The sequence below is a fragment of the Python bivittatus genome, unplaced genomic scaffold (genome assembly GCF_059951505.1).
Source record: "Python bivittatus isolate LINGU-HERP-01145 unplaced genomic scaffold, Pbiv_v1 ctg000330_np1212, whole genome shotgun sequence".
NCBI classification, from domain to species: Eukaryota; Metazoa; Chordata; class Lepidosauria; order Squamata; family Pythonidae; genus Python; species Python bivittatus.
Genome location: NW_028277058.1, coordinates 43,520,725 through 43,536,770, shown reverse-complemented (window position 1 = coordinate 43,536,770; position 16,046 = coordinate 43,520,725). Strand labels below are relative to the sequence as shown.

Genomic DNA, 16,046 nt, shown 5'->3' with positions numbered 1-16,046 from the left:
ACATGTAAGTACGGGGGGAGGGGCTACAAACTCAAGTTCCTATGGATAAATAGGATAGCCACTATTATTAGTGTCAAGCTGGGCTATAAGAAAGGCTGTTTGAGCTATCAAATCCTATGCATCAAATTGTTTTGTGGTGAATTTACCTTTTGACCTTTGGAGTGACTATAGAAATCATCAGGCCAGACATCCTTCCCAAACATCACATCGTCATTTAAATAAATGAATTTCTGGGACAGACCTCTAATGCGATGAATATGGCTCTCAATGGCAGGGGAACTAAATGTAGGCAGATGACTCACATTCTGGAATATGTCCTAGAGTAGTAAAGCAAAAACAAAAATACCTTACTAGAAAATAATACCATCTTAAAACATGTTTCAAAACGTACTGCCAAAAGTTTGGAGAAGCTCTTTAATTGCTTTCATACGTACTATACAATGATAGCATGAAAACATGAAGATACCTGAACATCTCTCACTTACAAGAATAGTTGCTTTTTAAATAATAATATTGTAATATCATCATCCTCGTACCAGTGCACTTTAGGACTAAATTCTCAAATGGAGGCCGAAATGGAAGAGGCTGCATCAGTTCTTTCAAGTTACCTTTAGCCCAGGAAATGAAATCATGGTTTGGAGGACTCTTCCACAAACCTAGACACATCACACTAAGACTGTTTTATAGCAAACCATAATATTTGAAGGGAAGAGTCACCCATCACAGAAAACCAAAAGCAAAACCCCTTATGGTGGATTAGAATTGTGTGTGAACCAAATCACTTGTTCATGCCTCCATACTTAAGTTCGCCATCAGTTTTTATCTTCTGATAATTTAAAACAAGCTTATCATGCATTACTGAAGCTAGTTTGTTTTCAACTGACCATAGTGAACTTCAACCACAGTTTCAGGTCAGGCAAAACTGCCAGCTGTGGTAAAGCAAACATAGAAACAAACGTTGCTGAGCTCCACATGGGAGGAACATAAAAAAGGAAGAATGGTTTACTATGGTATATGCCTACTCATTCATGTTGCAATAAACCAGGGTTCTCCGACTTGGTGTTCTCTGATTTGTGAGAACTGGAACTCACCCCCTTATTTGGAAGACACAAAATTAGGGAAGACTGTACTAACATATTTTTTCATGAGCTGTGAATGCTGCCCTTGTCTTCTTCAATCAACTTATCAATGTCGCAAACATCTTTTTTTTTTTTTACTTTGTGCAAGAAGGAAGTAGAGGTTTCCAAAAATGCTTACCTGATGTGTTACTATAGTAACCCGAGGGTTGTCCAAATTGAGCCAGGAAGGAATCTGCCCATTTGTGACTATGAAGATGTGTCGCACCCATGGGGCATGCCTCTCTATTGATCGCAATGAGTACCGCAACTCTTCGTTATCTTCAAAGCGGCTGGGTGAAATATCTTCATCCTGTTTAGACTGTTGGAAGAGTTGTGTGACTTCCTCAACTGAGTATCATCTATACATATGGTTGGACTATAGATCCCATCCTCACTAGCCATCTGGCTGTAAATGATGAGAACTGTTGTCCAAACTATGGAATCCCAGAGATGAGATCGGCCTTATCACTCCTGAGTTTTCGAAGGTCCCTCAAGATCTGGTTAGGTCAGCAGGCTTGGGGATCCCAGGGGACAGGTGAACTAGTGAGGTGGCTCTATTATTTAGAACCCTTTGCCTATTATTTTCCTTTTCTGTTTTAGTTTGTTTTTATAATTTTTAATGTTTTTAATAATTGCTATATTTACTGTTTTATTGAACTGTTGTACACTGCCCAAAGTCACTTTTTGTGAGATGGGCAGCCATATAAATTTGATTAAATAAATAAATAAATAAATAAATAAATAAAATATCTAGACTGCAGATACACATTTATCAATTCACTGTTTCTAATTCTTTACATCGCACTATAAAATGTAGTTCTCATTAAGCCTGGAAAATTTTCAAACTATTTGTTTTCTGGGGGTTTTTTTTTAGATTTTTTATCCCGCCTTTATTATTTTTATAAATAATTCAAGGTGGCGAACATACCTAATACTCTTCTCTCATCCTGTTTTCCCCACAACCACCACCCGGTGAGGTGAGTTGGGCTGAGAGAGAGTGACTGGCCCAAAGTCACCCACTCGGCTTTCATGTCCAAGGCGGGACTAGAACTCACAGTCTCCTGGTTTCTACCCTGATGCCTTAACCACTAGACCAGGGTTCCTCAACCTCAGCAGCTTTAAGATGGGTGGACTTCAATTCCCAGAATTCCCCAGCCAGCATGGTTGGCTGGGGAATTCTGGGAGTTGAAGTCCATGCATCTTAAAGTTGCTGAGGTTGAGGAACCCTGCACTAGACCAAACTCTTTTTTTCTTACATTAAAGAATTTGCCTACCTGGCTGATGGCACTGAGATCCCACAATAAATAAGCAGGGTTAAGTGTCAGCTCTTTCCCTTCTATGGTCATATTCTTCTTTGCTTGCTTGTTCAGCTCCTGGAAAATCTTGGGATCGATCAGTTGCAAGAGCGCTACGCTGGCTTCTGAATAAAGCTGCAACTACATGGAAAAGCAACATTTTCAGGCCCTGGAATGAAACTACATTTATTTTTTCCCTTCTACATGACTCATACAGCTTTCTACTATAACTGTTACAAGACATAGATTTGACACCAATACACAGCCCTGATTTTGGAAGCACTAATAAGCCCAGTCGTTAGATAAAAAATGACAAACTATGGTTTGGCAAAGGAAAGAATTTATACAGAAAGGCAAACAGGAGTGAGGCGAGGCAAGGGGGGGGGGAAAGGTACAAAAACAGGATTTGTTTCTGATTCTTTAAGCTGCCTGAGAAGATCAAATGTGTTAAATCTTACACCAACTGGTTTCCTTCCTTCCTGGTTACATTAGAATCTATAAATCTGGATCTACTTTTTAATTAAAAAAACACTTTATGATCCTGTTACATCATGTTTCCCAAACAATAACATCATTTTTACTATCATGTTGAGATACTACACAATACCCTGAAATAAAACTTCCAAACAGTTTAACTGTGCATTCTCCAATGCATTTTGAACTCAGCTTAAGGCAGTGTTTCTCAGCCTCAGCAACTTTAAGATGTGTGGACTTCAACTCGCAGAATTTGCCAGCCAGCATGCACCTTAAAGTTGCTGAGGGTGAGAAACACTGGCTTAAAGGACTGAGAAAACTGAGGTACAGAAAAGGAGAACGAATCCATTTGTTGATCTTCCCAAAATCCTCAGCCAGTATTACAAGCTCACTGCTAAGGTCATTCACTACTAGGGAACCATTTGATCTCTTTGCTATTTTTATCACTCGCCACCAATTATTTTAGATATCAGCTTTCATAAAGGGCAAGTAGTTCACATTAGGCACCGCATAGGACAGCAATGTGGCATGAAAAGAGCAAATTGATGTTTTTATCCTCAAAGAAAGCACATTTTAGATACATTTATTGGGAGAAGTGGAAATCAAAAACCTGGCCACATTTCTCAATACGATCAAATGAGGTAAGAAAGATTGCCGGAGTTATTACAGCCTTATGATCTGCTGCTAATTTTGGGCAAGTAAGAGCACCACCAAGCAAACACATAAATAGCAAACTATTCCATTTGTGAAGCTGGATCGCAGAATTAAATACCACCCTCTTGGATAACCCTGCACTGTTTCCATAGCCTCTCCTCTCCTCCCTGGCCCCGATTTCTGATCTGCCCATCTTAAATGGTTTAACAGTTCTTAAGCAGTATTTCCCATGTTGTTGCCTTCAGATGTATTGATCTTCAACCACCATATCTAGCCAGCACAGCCGTTTGAGAGTTAAAATCCAGCACATCTAAAGGGTACCAGCTTGGGAAAGCTGCATTAAAGGCAGAGTTTTATGCAAACGTGTTGCAGATTAAGAAAAGTGCCTGCTAGTGTTGCTCCAAAACTGATCTGCAAAACAGAACGCATAGATGAAAAGTTTAGCTGGCAATGCAGTAGTTTTCCACAGGTGCACAATGAAGTGTAGTTCACACAACAATGATCTGCATGGGAGAGTTGTCAAAAGGAAACCCCTTCTCTCGAACAGATAAAACAAAAACTCTAAAACCACCATGAAGTACTTAGAGAAAAGAAAGATGAAGAATTTGGAATGGCCTTCATGGTCCTCAGATTTGAATATTATTGAAAATCTGTGGAAAGATCTCAAATGTGCAGTACATGATCTAAGAATGTTTCTGAGCTAGAAGAGTTCTGTAAGGATGAGTTGGAAGGTTGCTCAATCTTTGGCAGCTGCCATAGTCAATGCTTTCTTAATTTTAATCTGTGAAATATGCATGCAAATTTGCAGAAAGTCATATTTAACTTTATAACATGTAGAGATAGTTTCAGCTTCTGTTCACTTAGGGATTCATTGACATATGCAATTTAACCAGGAGTACCTAAGCTTTTTCATGCAACTATACAAGATGCTGAAGTAGAGCTCTGCTCAAAAGATCAACGCAATGGCAGGGTTAGAGCATGCTAAGCAGGGCTAGCCGGGGAGAAATGCAAGTTATATCTGCAACTCATGCTACATACAGTATTTTGCATTAACTTTAGGAATCAATGGATGCATCTCTCCTTATGTACTGCAAACAGGGCTCTCTCGGAGAGATAGCCAGAAAGACAATCAGATTTCAGTGTGTTGACATCAGTGAAACTCAACCAAGTCAACACCATTCACATTCAGAATGCCAGCATGGGACAGGGGAAAAGGGATGCTTGAATATTGTTGAGGCAGTTGGCATGAAAGCTCCAAGTGACATCATGTTTTGGGGTATACCAGCAAAGTAAGATAAGCAGTCTTTATTCTGGTTAGCTCAGTAAAGGAGAGATGAGCGAATCACCTGTGCCCCTTTTTTGCAACAATCTTCCTTACTATTATTTTATATAAAAATCAAAATCAAAAGACACAAAATGTTACAATTCTCATATGCTAATCAAAACTAGCTTTACATATATATTCATACCCTATCATGCAGTGTAACTATTAACATCTGTCATTTTATTTAATAGTGAGGAAATGGGAGATTTCATAGGCAGTTCAAATTTCTAACAGTATTCTATTTGGGGCAACTGGTGATAATATACTTGCTCAAATATAGGCAGATTCTTCAGACCTGAAGAATCTATAGTATGACTGACTGAGAACAGGTAACTTCCCATAATTGCAAAACTAACTAATAAAATGCTATTATAATCATGTTTTCTTTTTGTTAATTTCCAAACTATTTGTTGTAATAATACTAATTTTAATTCTATAGAACAGTTATTTTCCCAAATGGTCTTCCACTGAGGTTGCTGTACATATTAAATCCTCTAGAACTACAGGGGGTTCAGAATCGCTTAAGGCTGCCAATTTATATGCAGACCTAAGAGGTTTACTGAAGATATAACTCCCTTCACTTTCTGGCAAATGATACTGATGTTCCAAATTTTCATATATATAGAAAAGTTAATTTAATCCTATTAATTGATCTAAGGTATATATTCCACACTCCTCCCAGGTTCTCCAAATTAGCATGCTATTTTCAAGTTTGGATTCCCCCATAATACTTGTCTTGTTATTTTTAAATGTTTTCATTTTTGCTTTAAAATGTAATAGGCAAATTATGTAAATGCAGTATCTGTTCATATCCCAACTGTGATTTTGTTCCAGTCTGAACATTCCTTTAAAATAACACTTGAATTTTCAAAGTTTCATAGCTACAGTAAATGACAATAATTTTTAAATTAAAACCAGGTGTTTACTGTATATATTTTGTTCTATTCTATAGCAAACTAGCAGTGGTATTTTATTCAATCATTAATATTACACTTTTTTCTCTTGTATGCTCAGAAAGTATCTCATTTTGTTAATTATATTAGAAGTTTCTTTTGAAAGGAAAAAAGCCTGATTCTTTTTCCATTAAATCCTTGGTTTTTAATAGTTTTGAATAAATATTTAAAATCGACATTTTAATATTTAAATCTACATTTTCAAGCATTACTTATTATAATAGACCCTGATCATCAAAATAAAACTTCAAGCTTCTTACTGCTTTAATCAATATACTGAAACTTTATCCATTTGTTTTTTGGATTCCCAAAACATCTGAAATAGTGTTGATCTAGTCTGCCTCAGTATAAATCCATTGTAAAAGGTCAGGATGAAGATGAATAGCAAATTGAATCTCATTCATATTAAAAAGGTTTTGAAGCTTGCTATCCGTTTGCTTTTAAAACTGTTGCTTCTTTTCTATTGTTTATGTACAAAATTTTCAAACTGGAAAAAAATCACAATTGGGATGTGCACAGATATTGCATTTACATGTGAGTCTATTATGTTTTGACCAAAACTAAGGCAAATTTATAAAACAAGCAATTTGGATAAATAGAAGAAAGGTATGTTTTCTCAGTTGGAGGCAATAAATGCCACACATTAAAACAAACTCATGTATGTATAATCCTTCAGTGCTAACTAACCTAAATAACATAGCTTCTTAGGTGAAGAGTGTCTATCTGAAACTGGACTAAGAACTTTATTAAATACCCCATTTTAACTTCCTTAGAAACCCAGACAATGCTGGCAAAACAGCAAAATGGTATTGTACAATATACCTGCCTTGCCTGCTTATTCAACTGTCATGAATCCCAAGGTAATTTAGCTCTGAACCAGAATTATTATAACTGACCTTTCCCCTCTTTCATACATTTGTCTAGTTTACCTGCTTGTTCAATCAATGTAAGACCAGCTGTCACTTATGACATTTTAAGGTTGTTGATGGTTTGCATTCTCTTGCTACCTGATAGCTCCAAATGTGACTCATGATGTCTGCCATTAGAAAAATCTGATAAATCTCAATCTTTCCAGAGCATCATCTAAACCATCTGATGAAAGGATAGCCTCCTTCAAATTAAGACCGAGGTGAGTTATGGAGACACTCTCCAAAAATAATGCTGTGGCAATGCTACAGATTGCAAAACTGCCATCAAGCACCTTGTATTTCTTTACAAGCTCAACAATGTCACACTGTCTTCTCTGCAGTCCATCATCTCACATATATTTATGCAGTGTTCAGAAGTTCCATTCCATGTGGGAAGATTGCATTAACTTAGCTGTTTCCCAGCATCTCACCTTCCTAATTATCAAGGAAATTCATATTTGGCAGTGATTCCCAGTTCAAGACCAGGGAACCACTGGGAATTGACAAGATTTTAGAGATAGTTCTCTAAAGCAGGCACTATTTTTTTAAATGTCCAATCTCTTGGGAGAATGCCAAATTTCACAGTACTTGGTAATCTCGTGAGTTCTTTGCTACTTCAATTTTTAAAATGGAATTAATTATTATTTAATTTTGGGATTTGTGGATGACCTTTAAGGGGATACAGTCTGCAAACCATCTGAATATCTAGGTATGTTACATGACAACTTTCCAAATTCCTAGTTGGGACTTCTGAATGCTGTAATTCAATACATCTGGAGGGTAACAGACCAGGAAAAGCAATATAATGAGAGAACTGTCCTATACACCCAAACTAAGCCCCAAGTTCACAATTATAGTCAATTAAGATTGACTTTTGTTTAACAAAGTTGATTGGCAACAAATTCAAGCACAACTAATTACATTTCTTTTTCTCATAATGACCAATTAAAGTATATGCCACAAGTCTGCAATTAGACTTAAATGGATTTCAGGAAATACAGGAAATAAAGAAGAAGAAATAGAACATAGGAAACAGAAGGAAAGAAAGATGCAGACACAATAATTTTAAATTTTAGGACCAAGTTACATATTCTGCTAAATATGTGCATGTATAATATCATGCATGTACTTTTATATATCATGCATTCATGATATATGTACTTTATTTATATTTAAATATAAGCATGCAGAGTCTGGAAATAAATCAGAATGGCAGCATATGAGGAAAGTTGTCTTAAACTATCCTGTTCCTCCACCATTAGCCCAATTATGCTTGTCTAACTGTACATGAGGATTAGAATTGTGGCAGTAGAGAGGTAAGGATTAAAACTCTGTTCTCTGTGCATTGATTTCTAATCTGGATCAATCCTCTGAATATTTATTTGAAAAATGTTCCAATAAATCATATATGGAACTATACAGTATGTCTTTAATATAACGTGTAATTTGTACACAAGTCTCTTCATAGCTGTTGCAACTGGCAGCTTTTGTATTAGAAAACACAGGGACGGGATTTCTAAGCAGTAGCCCCATATCTTTGTTCAAAAGATATATATGAATTCACCCCTCCTGCCTCCAAAAAGCCCCAATGTTTTTTTCCATCTCAGTTTGGTTGAATCCAGGGATATACTTGGGGGAAAACTGGTCTGACCACAACTGCCCTTTTTTAAAGGGATGGTTTTAATTGTTGAAATCACATTTACTGTATGTTTCTGGATCTTGTCAACATCCTGAAGAAAGCAGTATGCTTTGAAAGACAAGTTTTTAAAAAATATACAGCTTAAAAAATGTTGAAAGCAATGACAAGCAAGCAACCGGAGTGAAATTGTGCATAAGAGTTTGCCTGAAGAAGCACTCAGCTTGTAAGGTTTAGGCACAGGAAAATATTCCTTATGCAAAGGTTTCCCAAACTGTGAGTTGTACCTTCCTTGGGGAGATGCAGACAGAGTCCAGGGGAGGTGTGAAGAATTTTTTAGTTACATTGTGACAATAAATCTACCTTTCCCAAAGTTTCACTGTATTGTTTTCATTGTTCATTTGTGTTCATTTTGGTGTTTGGATTTTTAGGGGTGGTGTGTACATTAAGATTACACTAAAGGGAGGTGTGAGGGCAAAAGGTTTAGGAACTCCTACCTTATGCATTTGGATGGTCCTCCCAATTTGTTTCTTCTCAAAAAAGGTAGTGGTATCCTCTATGAATCTGACCTACACAGAGGCAGCTAAACTTTCTTTGTTACAGGTCATAATCCCTTAGAAATTGGGATTATCTTGGAGCTGTTAAGAGCTGCATGCCACTGTAAAGTGGTCCAAAAACGAAGGAGGTTGGCACAGTATCCAAGGAGGACGTTTTTGCAGCTAAACCAACAACACTGGTTCCTTGACTGTTATGAATACAGTTTATGCAGGCTGGGGTTGGTGAGTATTACGGCCCAAAACATCTGAAAAGATGGGGAAATGCTGGAGAGGCCAAATTTAGCTCTATTTAATTAGAATCAAACATTCAGCTTTTAATTATTTTTTTTATAAAGTACTAAAAGTCTTTTCCAGAGGCTAATTTATAACAAACGAAGATAAAAGGCAGCTATAGAAATTGCTGCTAAACCACAGCTCAGAGACCTTGTACAAACTTTGCTTCTTGATACCCTGGGTATAAGTTCTTTAAATTACAGTATATCCAGAACTGGAGGAATGTGCCTTTCCAGTTTGGCTGATGCCAGGTACTCATTTACAGTTGTAGCAAAACCCATTTAAAATTCAAGCTTCATACTTCTTTATTCTTCCTGGCTTCAAAGGGTACAAGTCTGGAATATTTATTCATAGGTACCTTTAAAAAAATCTTGGACTAAGTATTCAAATGTGTCTGATAAGGCTACAGTGACCCCTAGTGATCAGATGTAAACATCTATAAAAAGTTATTCCTTGGGACCACTGTGAAATAAATACAATAGATTGTTTGTCTCAAGAAGGGCAGTAGAACCAGCTGACATCCCTTCTCCCAATTCTGATAAACATTTAATTACATCTTTCGTTTAAATAACCAGTAGTGGTTAAAAGCTTGGAATTCATGGAAACATCTACATAGGCATTCAGCCAACCTCTAGATCAGTCAACATGAACTGTCTCAGACCAATTTGCAGCTGTCCTAGGGAAAGAAGAATACATTTGAAGAAATCCAAACCAAACGGTTTTGTGTAAACAGGCAGACTCCCTGTCTGCAAAAGAATAAATACTCTCTCCGTCTCTCTATAAGCACCAGAACAGGAAAAGGAGATGAAGTAGTGTACTAAATTAAGTGGCTGGTGCGCCCTGTAGTGCAAGGTTCCTCAACCTTGGCAACTTTAAGACGGGTGGGCTTCAACTCCCAGAACTGAACCCTGCTCTAGTGAAATGGATGATCCAGTCAACTTCAGCTTTTGGCATCTTCCCTGAAGCCACAGATGAGCACAGACAGTAGCACTCCATGCACATCACCAATGATGCCACACTCCATCCCTCACATCATCTTCTCTCTGCCGCTATGGCACCCAGTAGGTTCCAGCCTTCTCTTTCCTCCTTTCAAAGTGCTGAATCAGATCTCAGTAGCTGAATTTGGTGGCCAGTAGAGAGCACATTCCAAGAGGTGTTCAGTAAAAGTTATAACCAAGGCATTAGAATCTGTCAAGGGATAAGATGTCCCCCTAGAACACATGGTCAACTGCACTTAGAATTTAGTGAGTGACAGTTTTGAGTGTTGACTAGTAAGGAAATCTGATTTTCTTGTGCAATTGCACCTGCTTCTGGACCTGGAAGCCTGGCTAATGGTCACTCATGCCCTAGGCACTTCTCATTTGGACTACTACAATGTGCTCTACTTGGGGCTGCCCTTTAGACCACCCAGAAACTTCAACTGGTCCCGAATACAGTGGCATACAGAGTTTTGGGCATCTTACTTTTTGTGTGTGTTACACAGCTGCTGTGTAAGCTATGATGGCTCCCAATTTCTTTCTGGATGCAATTCAAGATGCTGGTTATCACCTTTAAAGCCCTGTATGGCACGGGACCAGGTTATGTGTGAGATCACCTTTCCCTGAGGACATTTACCCATCCCTCTGGATTGGATAAGGTGGGCTCACTTCAGATCCCCTCTATTAAATGTTGTCACCTGATGGAACCCTGGAAGCAGGCCTTTGCCATAGCTGCACCTCCCCTATGGAATAGCCTTCCCCCTGAGATCAGGAGGGCCCCAACCCTTCTTGCCTTCTGGAAGGCTGCTAAGACCTGGCTCTTCCCTCAGGTGTTGGATTAGGGTGGGAGTCAGCCTTTTGTGTGTGTGTTTTCTTGGGAGGGACTGTTATGGTATTGCTGATGTATTAAGAGTTTTAATCTTGTGTTTGTGTGTCTGTCAGCTGGCTAGGGTTATTTAATATAATATAGGCGGCCATATAAATGTTAAAAATACACGAGTAAATGAGTCAGTACTGGGCTCGTGTTATTCTGCAGTTTCTTAATTATATTACCACATTTTTCCAATGAATTGGTGCATCAGGGCACTCATGGTAGTGTAAGGTAGCTTTATGGATCTCCACATCTTCAAATTTCAAAGTTTTGATTGTATGAGTACACTTACTTTAAAACTGGATAAAATAATCTTGAGAGAGAAGAATGGAAAAATAAAAATGGTATTTATTTTTATTAATAAAAGGGCATATTCTATTATTTATAATTGTGAGGTTTTATTGAATTGGCAGTTGGTATTGCTCCTCAGACTCCAACTATCTTACCTGCTTTATTTTGGAAACAAGGATTTCTGGCAGCTTCGTTCTTAGCTGATTTGTCTCTTTGAAAGTAAGTGGAAATCCTTTCAGGAAAACCAAGTCTTGCATTATCACTAAACCTGGAACTTCCTTATCAGTAGTCTGAAAGAAAATAAAATTTTCACCATGTTTTATTCCTTCCAATCCAAAAAACATCTGAGAAAGAAATTATATAAAGGACTTTAGAATTCTATCTATCTGTCCATCAGCACAATAACTCTTCAAAAACTGAATCGAATGGGACCAAATTTGGGGTGTGGGGAGCAACTAGCAAAAGAAAGGCTAGATTCAAAAATGGACCAGATCCAACTCAGGGCTGCAGATGAGCAATTCCTTACATTTTCCCAATGCATCCCTATGGGAAAAGGCTATTGGGTAGCACCTCATAACATAGCAATGGCTCCACTCTAACTCCCCTCCCATCTCTCGTGTGATTCAGAGGGAGCCAACACCACTTTCCCTATGTTTCCCAGTGTGCACACGCATGCACATACAACATGAAAGAGAGCAGAAATACATACACATGCATATACAAAGGTACAACATGTAACAGAAAAGAATACAGACCTCCCCTATGGCCACGGTTGGTAAACCGATGGAAAAGAATTTCAGAGCCATGCTCTGTAGGTTTTTCCCACCTTGTTTTATTTAAGACTGTTTTTATTTTGTTCCCAGAGGTGAGCTCTACAATATTTGGGGCCTTGTTCAAGCACATTTAAATATTATATTGAGATGATTTAAACTTTTCATTTACAAGTATCAAGAAACATTACAACAAGAGATGTTTAAAACCAGTGGCTTGATTGTTAACAAAACATTAGGTTGCAAGTCACACTTTATTACAAGCATATACACTAACTTTGCAGTAAATGTTCGGGAACATACCAAATATCCCCTCCATGCTGTTTGCTTGATACTCTCCTTCAACATCAGGGAATGGGCATCTTCCGCTAAAAGAATAAGGAATTCAAATCCCAAGTCACCACTTTCATAGATTGCAGAGCTTTTAAAGTCAAAACTAAGACTACACCTATCTTTTCCAGGGGCATGTTTTAAAGCATGGCAGAATGGAGATGGCACAATTTCATTAAGCTGCGTGTCCTGATATACATTTCTCTGTCTTGAAGATGAACACAGAGAACCATTTCTTCCCGGGTAATCCTGCATGAACAAAAGCAGTTTGTCCAGTGTGTGCCTTCTTTCATTAAGATTAGGCATGAAGGCCAGAGCTACCCATTCCTTTTTGGGGGGGGGACTGTCTTCAAGTCAGTTTTTGGTGACAATACAGACTAGCCCCTGCAGTTTTCTTGGCAAGATTTTTCAGAAGTGGTTTGCCATTGACTCCTTCCTAGGGCTGAGAGAGAGTGACAGGCCCAAGGTCACCCAGCTGGCTTCGTGCCTAAAGCGGGACTAGCACTCACAAACTCCCGGTTTCTAGCCTGGTACCTTAACCACTACACCAAACTGGCTGTCCTCCATTCCTGAACTAAAGAGAAAACTGAGTTAAGATGATGACAGCAAGCATTTTATTTCTCTGTTGAGAATTTGACTCTTGAAATGGTTTTTGAATTTGAATATTCCAAGATAAGTAAAGCTGTACTACCTTGGTACTGTTGTTATATGTCAATTTTTTATCAGGCTTTGTGGCTTTAATTATATTTTTGCAATTACTGTAACTATTGATGAAGTATTGTATTGTATTGTATTGTATTGTATTGTATTGTATTGTATTGTATTGTATTGTATTGTATTGTATTGTATTGTATTGTATTGTATTGTATTGTATTGTATTGTATTGTATTGTATTCCTATTCCTATTCCTATTCCTATTCCTATTCTATTCTATTCTATTCCAATCTGCTGTGGCTTAGTTTTACCAGAAACAAGCAGGTTGTAACTATGATTGAGAAATCGAGAAATAAATAAAAGTATTGCCAAATATGTTCAAGACTGAGCATGCAAATAGGCTAAGTATATGTATACATTCATTTAAAATGAGATAGGCTTTATTTGGAAATTTAGTAGAATAGCATTTAGGTTATAGATGGGGAAGGACAGGAAGCAAGAAAAGATAACTCAAATCTCCATGTGAAAAGACCCTATTGGGAAATGGCATTTCATAAGGAGCTAGGAAAAGAATCTGATTTTGAACCAGAGATAATACTCAGTGCCTCGGTCTCTCCTCCATTTGATATATTTGTCCACACTGGGTGGGAATACAGGAAATGGTAGATGTCAAAAGTCTGGAACACACCAGATTGAGGAAGACTAATCTTACTTCATTCCAGCTATTGGGGGGTGGATTTAGAACACGCACATGACCCCCCCCCCAGTTTTGTGCATTCCCTCGGTCTCTTGTTTGAATTTTAAGTAACAGTAACAATAAAGTTACACAAAGATGACCAAATCATAGAGGGATTGTATCCAAATAAGATATTTTTATTAAAGCAACATCACTTCATACTTTTCCATATTATTTTTCTCTACAAAATGCAAACTTCTCTTGCTACATATATGTATATAAATAGGTGAGTATGATAGACAGACAGACAGTATGTACATCTATCTATCTGTGTATCTGCATACAGAATTAGATCAAAAAGATTATTTTTAGGACACATTGTTTTCTGCTACTAAGTTTATCCAATGATTTCCTTAAATCATGGCAGCAGGGGTAGGAGGGGTGGAATTCTTTACAGAAGGTTCTGAAAAAATAGTAAACCAATGATAACAACCCAGTGGTAAATTGAAACCATACATATTCAAGCAATAGCACATGAAAGCAGATCTGTACCTTCTTTAGCAGTGTCAAAAACAACTACCGTCACATTGGTGGAAGGATTTTTTGGCTTTGCAACAGAGAATATATTGTTGGCAGATCGCAACAGAGGATAAACAGATGGCAGGTCCTTAAGAGTAATGTTGTTCGGCAAAGCAGGGTCCAAGACAAGCATTGGCACTTTGATGCAGTGCGTCAATAAACACTCCAGTTGCTTCTCACTAGGATCAAGAGAGGATCAAAGGCAGACTTACTTTTAGGATTAAAACTGCATGGCTGGTTATTTATGTATGACAGATGTTTGCTCAAACAGAATCTGAAAAGCTAGTATATTGTTCTGGCATACTTTTTTCTTCAGCAACTCATTAATATTCAGACGCATGTCAACTTTGTAAATATGGTATCATTTAAAAAAAAGATTTCTCAAGTAAGAGAAATGCAACACACCTTGTCATATACAGCTTAAGTATATCACTCAGTTCAATCAAATATTGAAATTAGGGATGAACTGGGAAGCTGTTTACAACCTCTTCATTTGGGACAAACCAATGAACACAGGCAAATGTAGAAAGCACATGTTTTTATGAACATGCTATTCATTTACATACTAATACAACATTCTTCACTTCTTAATGAAGATGCCATTCTATGATATTGTGCAATAAATAAATAAATAAATAAATAAGGGCAAAATCTTGTCCCCAGGATCTGATAAAAAGATCAATATTCTAAATCTGGCATTTTATTGAATTTGGTGGTTTTGTAAAATGCCGGCCATTTAATTACTAACATGTATGTAGGTAGGTAGGTAGGTATGGGGTCTATACCTACCTACCTTTTTCCTTCTATTAAGATGGAGCATTTCTTGACCCTGCACATTAACTTTATTCTATTACATTATGTACTGAGAATAACATATGTACTGCTCTCTAAGACATCTTAGGTCTTACATCCAGAGTCACTTTGTGTGAGATGGGCGGCTATATAAATACAATAAATAAATAAAATAAATAAATAATAGTCAGAGTCTAACACAGAATGTCCATGCTGGTAATATATAAGACATTTATTACTGGACATTAGAGAAAATTTATAGATTTTCCTAAAATATTCCCTTGTCTTTACAATATATTTATTAAAGTTAAATATTATTTATTTTGCTCATTTAAAATTTCTGATAGTTAAGCTCCAAGTTGCAATATGGAAAACAGAAAACATAAACCAAAATACTTATTTTTCACCTTTTCTTTGTTGGCTCAGTCACATTCTTTCCAAGAAATTCTCTAAAGAACAAGTAAACATAAAAGAATTACACATCTCAAATATATTACACATATACAATGTGAATGTATGCACAATATATAGAGAGATATCATTTTCTCCTCTTTCTTGGAAAATCAACAAAATCTTAATAAATTGGTGTTTTTCTATCAATATCCTGTGAATAAAAATGCCGCATTAATCCTAGTACGTATGCTTCAAAGTGCAGTTATGTATACATCAACTTGAAAATAATTTCGTTTTTAATGTTCAAAAAGGCTTATGCCTAAATAAGCAGCTATAAAATGACAACCTTGAAGATATTAGAGCCATGTCCAATATTTAATTCAGGAATTAAAAACTTGTCCAGACATGATGTTGCTGAACTTCACCTCCAAGCACTCCTAGGTATATTTAGTGGTTCAATGTATTTAGAATTTCCATTTTTCTGCCATCAGCTTTTTCTGAGAATAAAGAACCATCTAGTA

The 16,046-nt window shown here is 37.1% G+C and overlaps 1 protein-coding gene across 3 annotated transcripts in view; it reads right to left on the bottom strand.

Moving 5' to 3' along the window:
- Nucleotides 1-16,046, bottom strand: part of GNPTAB (N-acetylglucosamine-1-phosphate transferase subunits alpha and beta) — a 46,779-nt gene that overhangs the window by 18,530 nt on the left and 12,203 nt on the right. For all 3 annotated transcript variants that reach the window (XM_007419946.3, XM_007419947.3, XM_088141110.1), the window contains 7 exons: nucleotides 15,540-15,581; nucleotides 14,314-14,519; nucleotides 12,405-12,469; nucleotides 11,487-11,621; nucleotides 2,393-2,554; nucleotides 1,258-1,437; nucleotides 147-317 (listed from right to left, as the gene is read on the bottom strand). In XM_007419946.3, coding sequence (XP_007420008.2) covers nucleotides 147-317; nucleotides 1,258-1,437; nucleotides 2,393-2,554; nucleotides 11,487-11,621; nucleotides 12,405-12,469; nucleotides 14,314-14,519; nucleotides 15,540-15,581 — 961 coding nt within the window. The remainder of the gene's footprint in view (nucleotides 1-146; nucleotides 318-1,257; nucleotides 1,438-2,392; nucleotides 2,555-11,486; nucleotides 11,622-12,404; nucleotides 12,470-14,313; nucleotides 14,520-15,539; nucleotides 15,582-16,046) is intronic.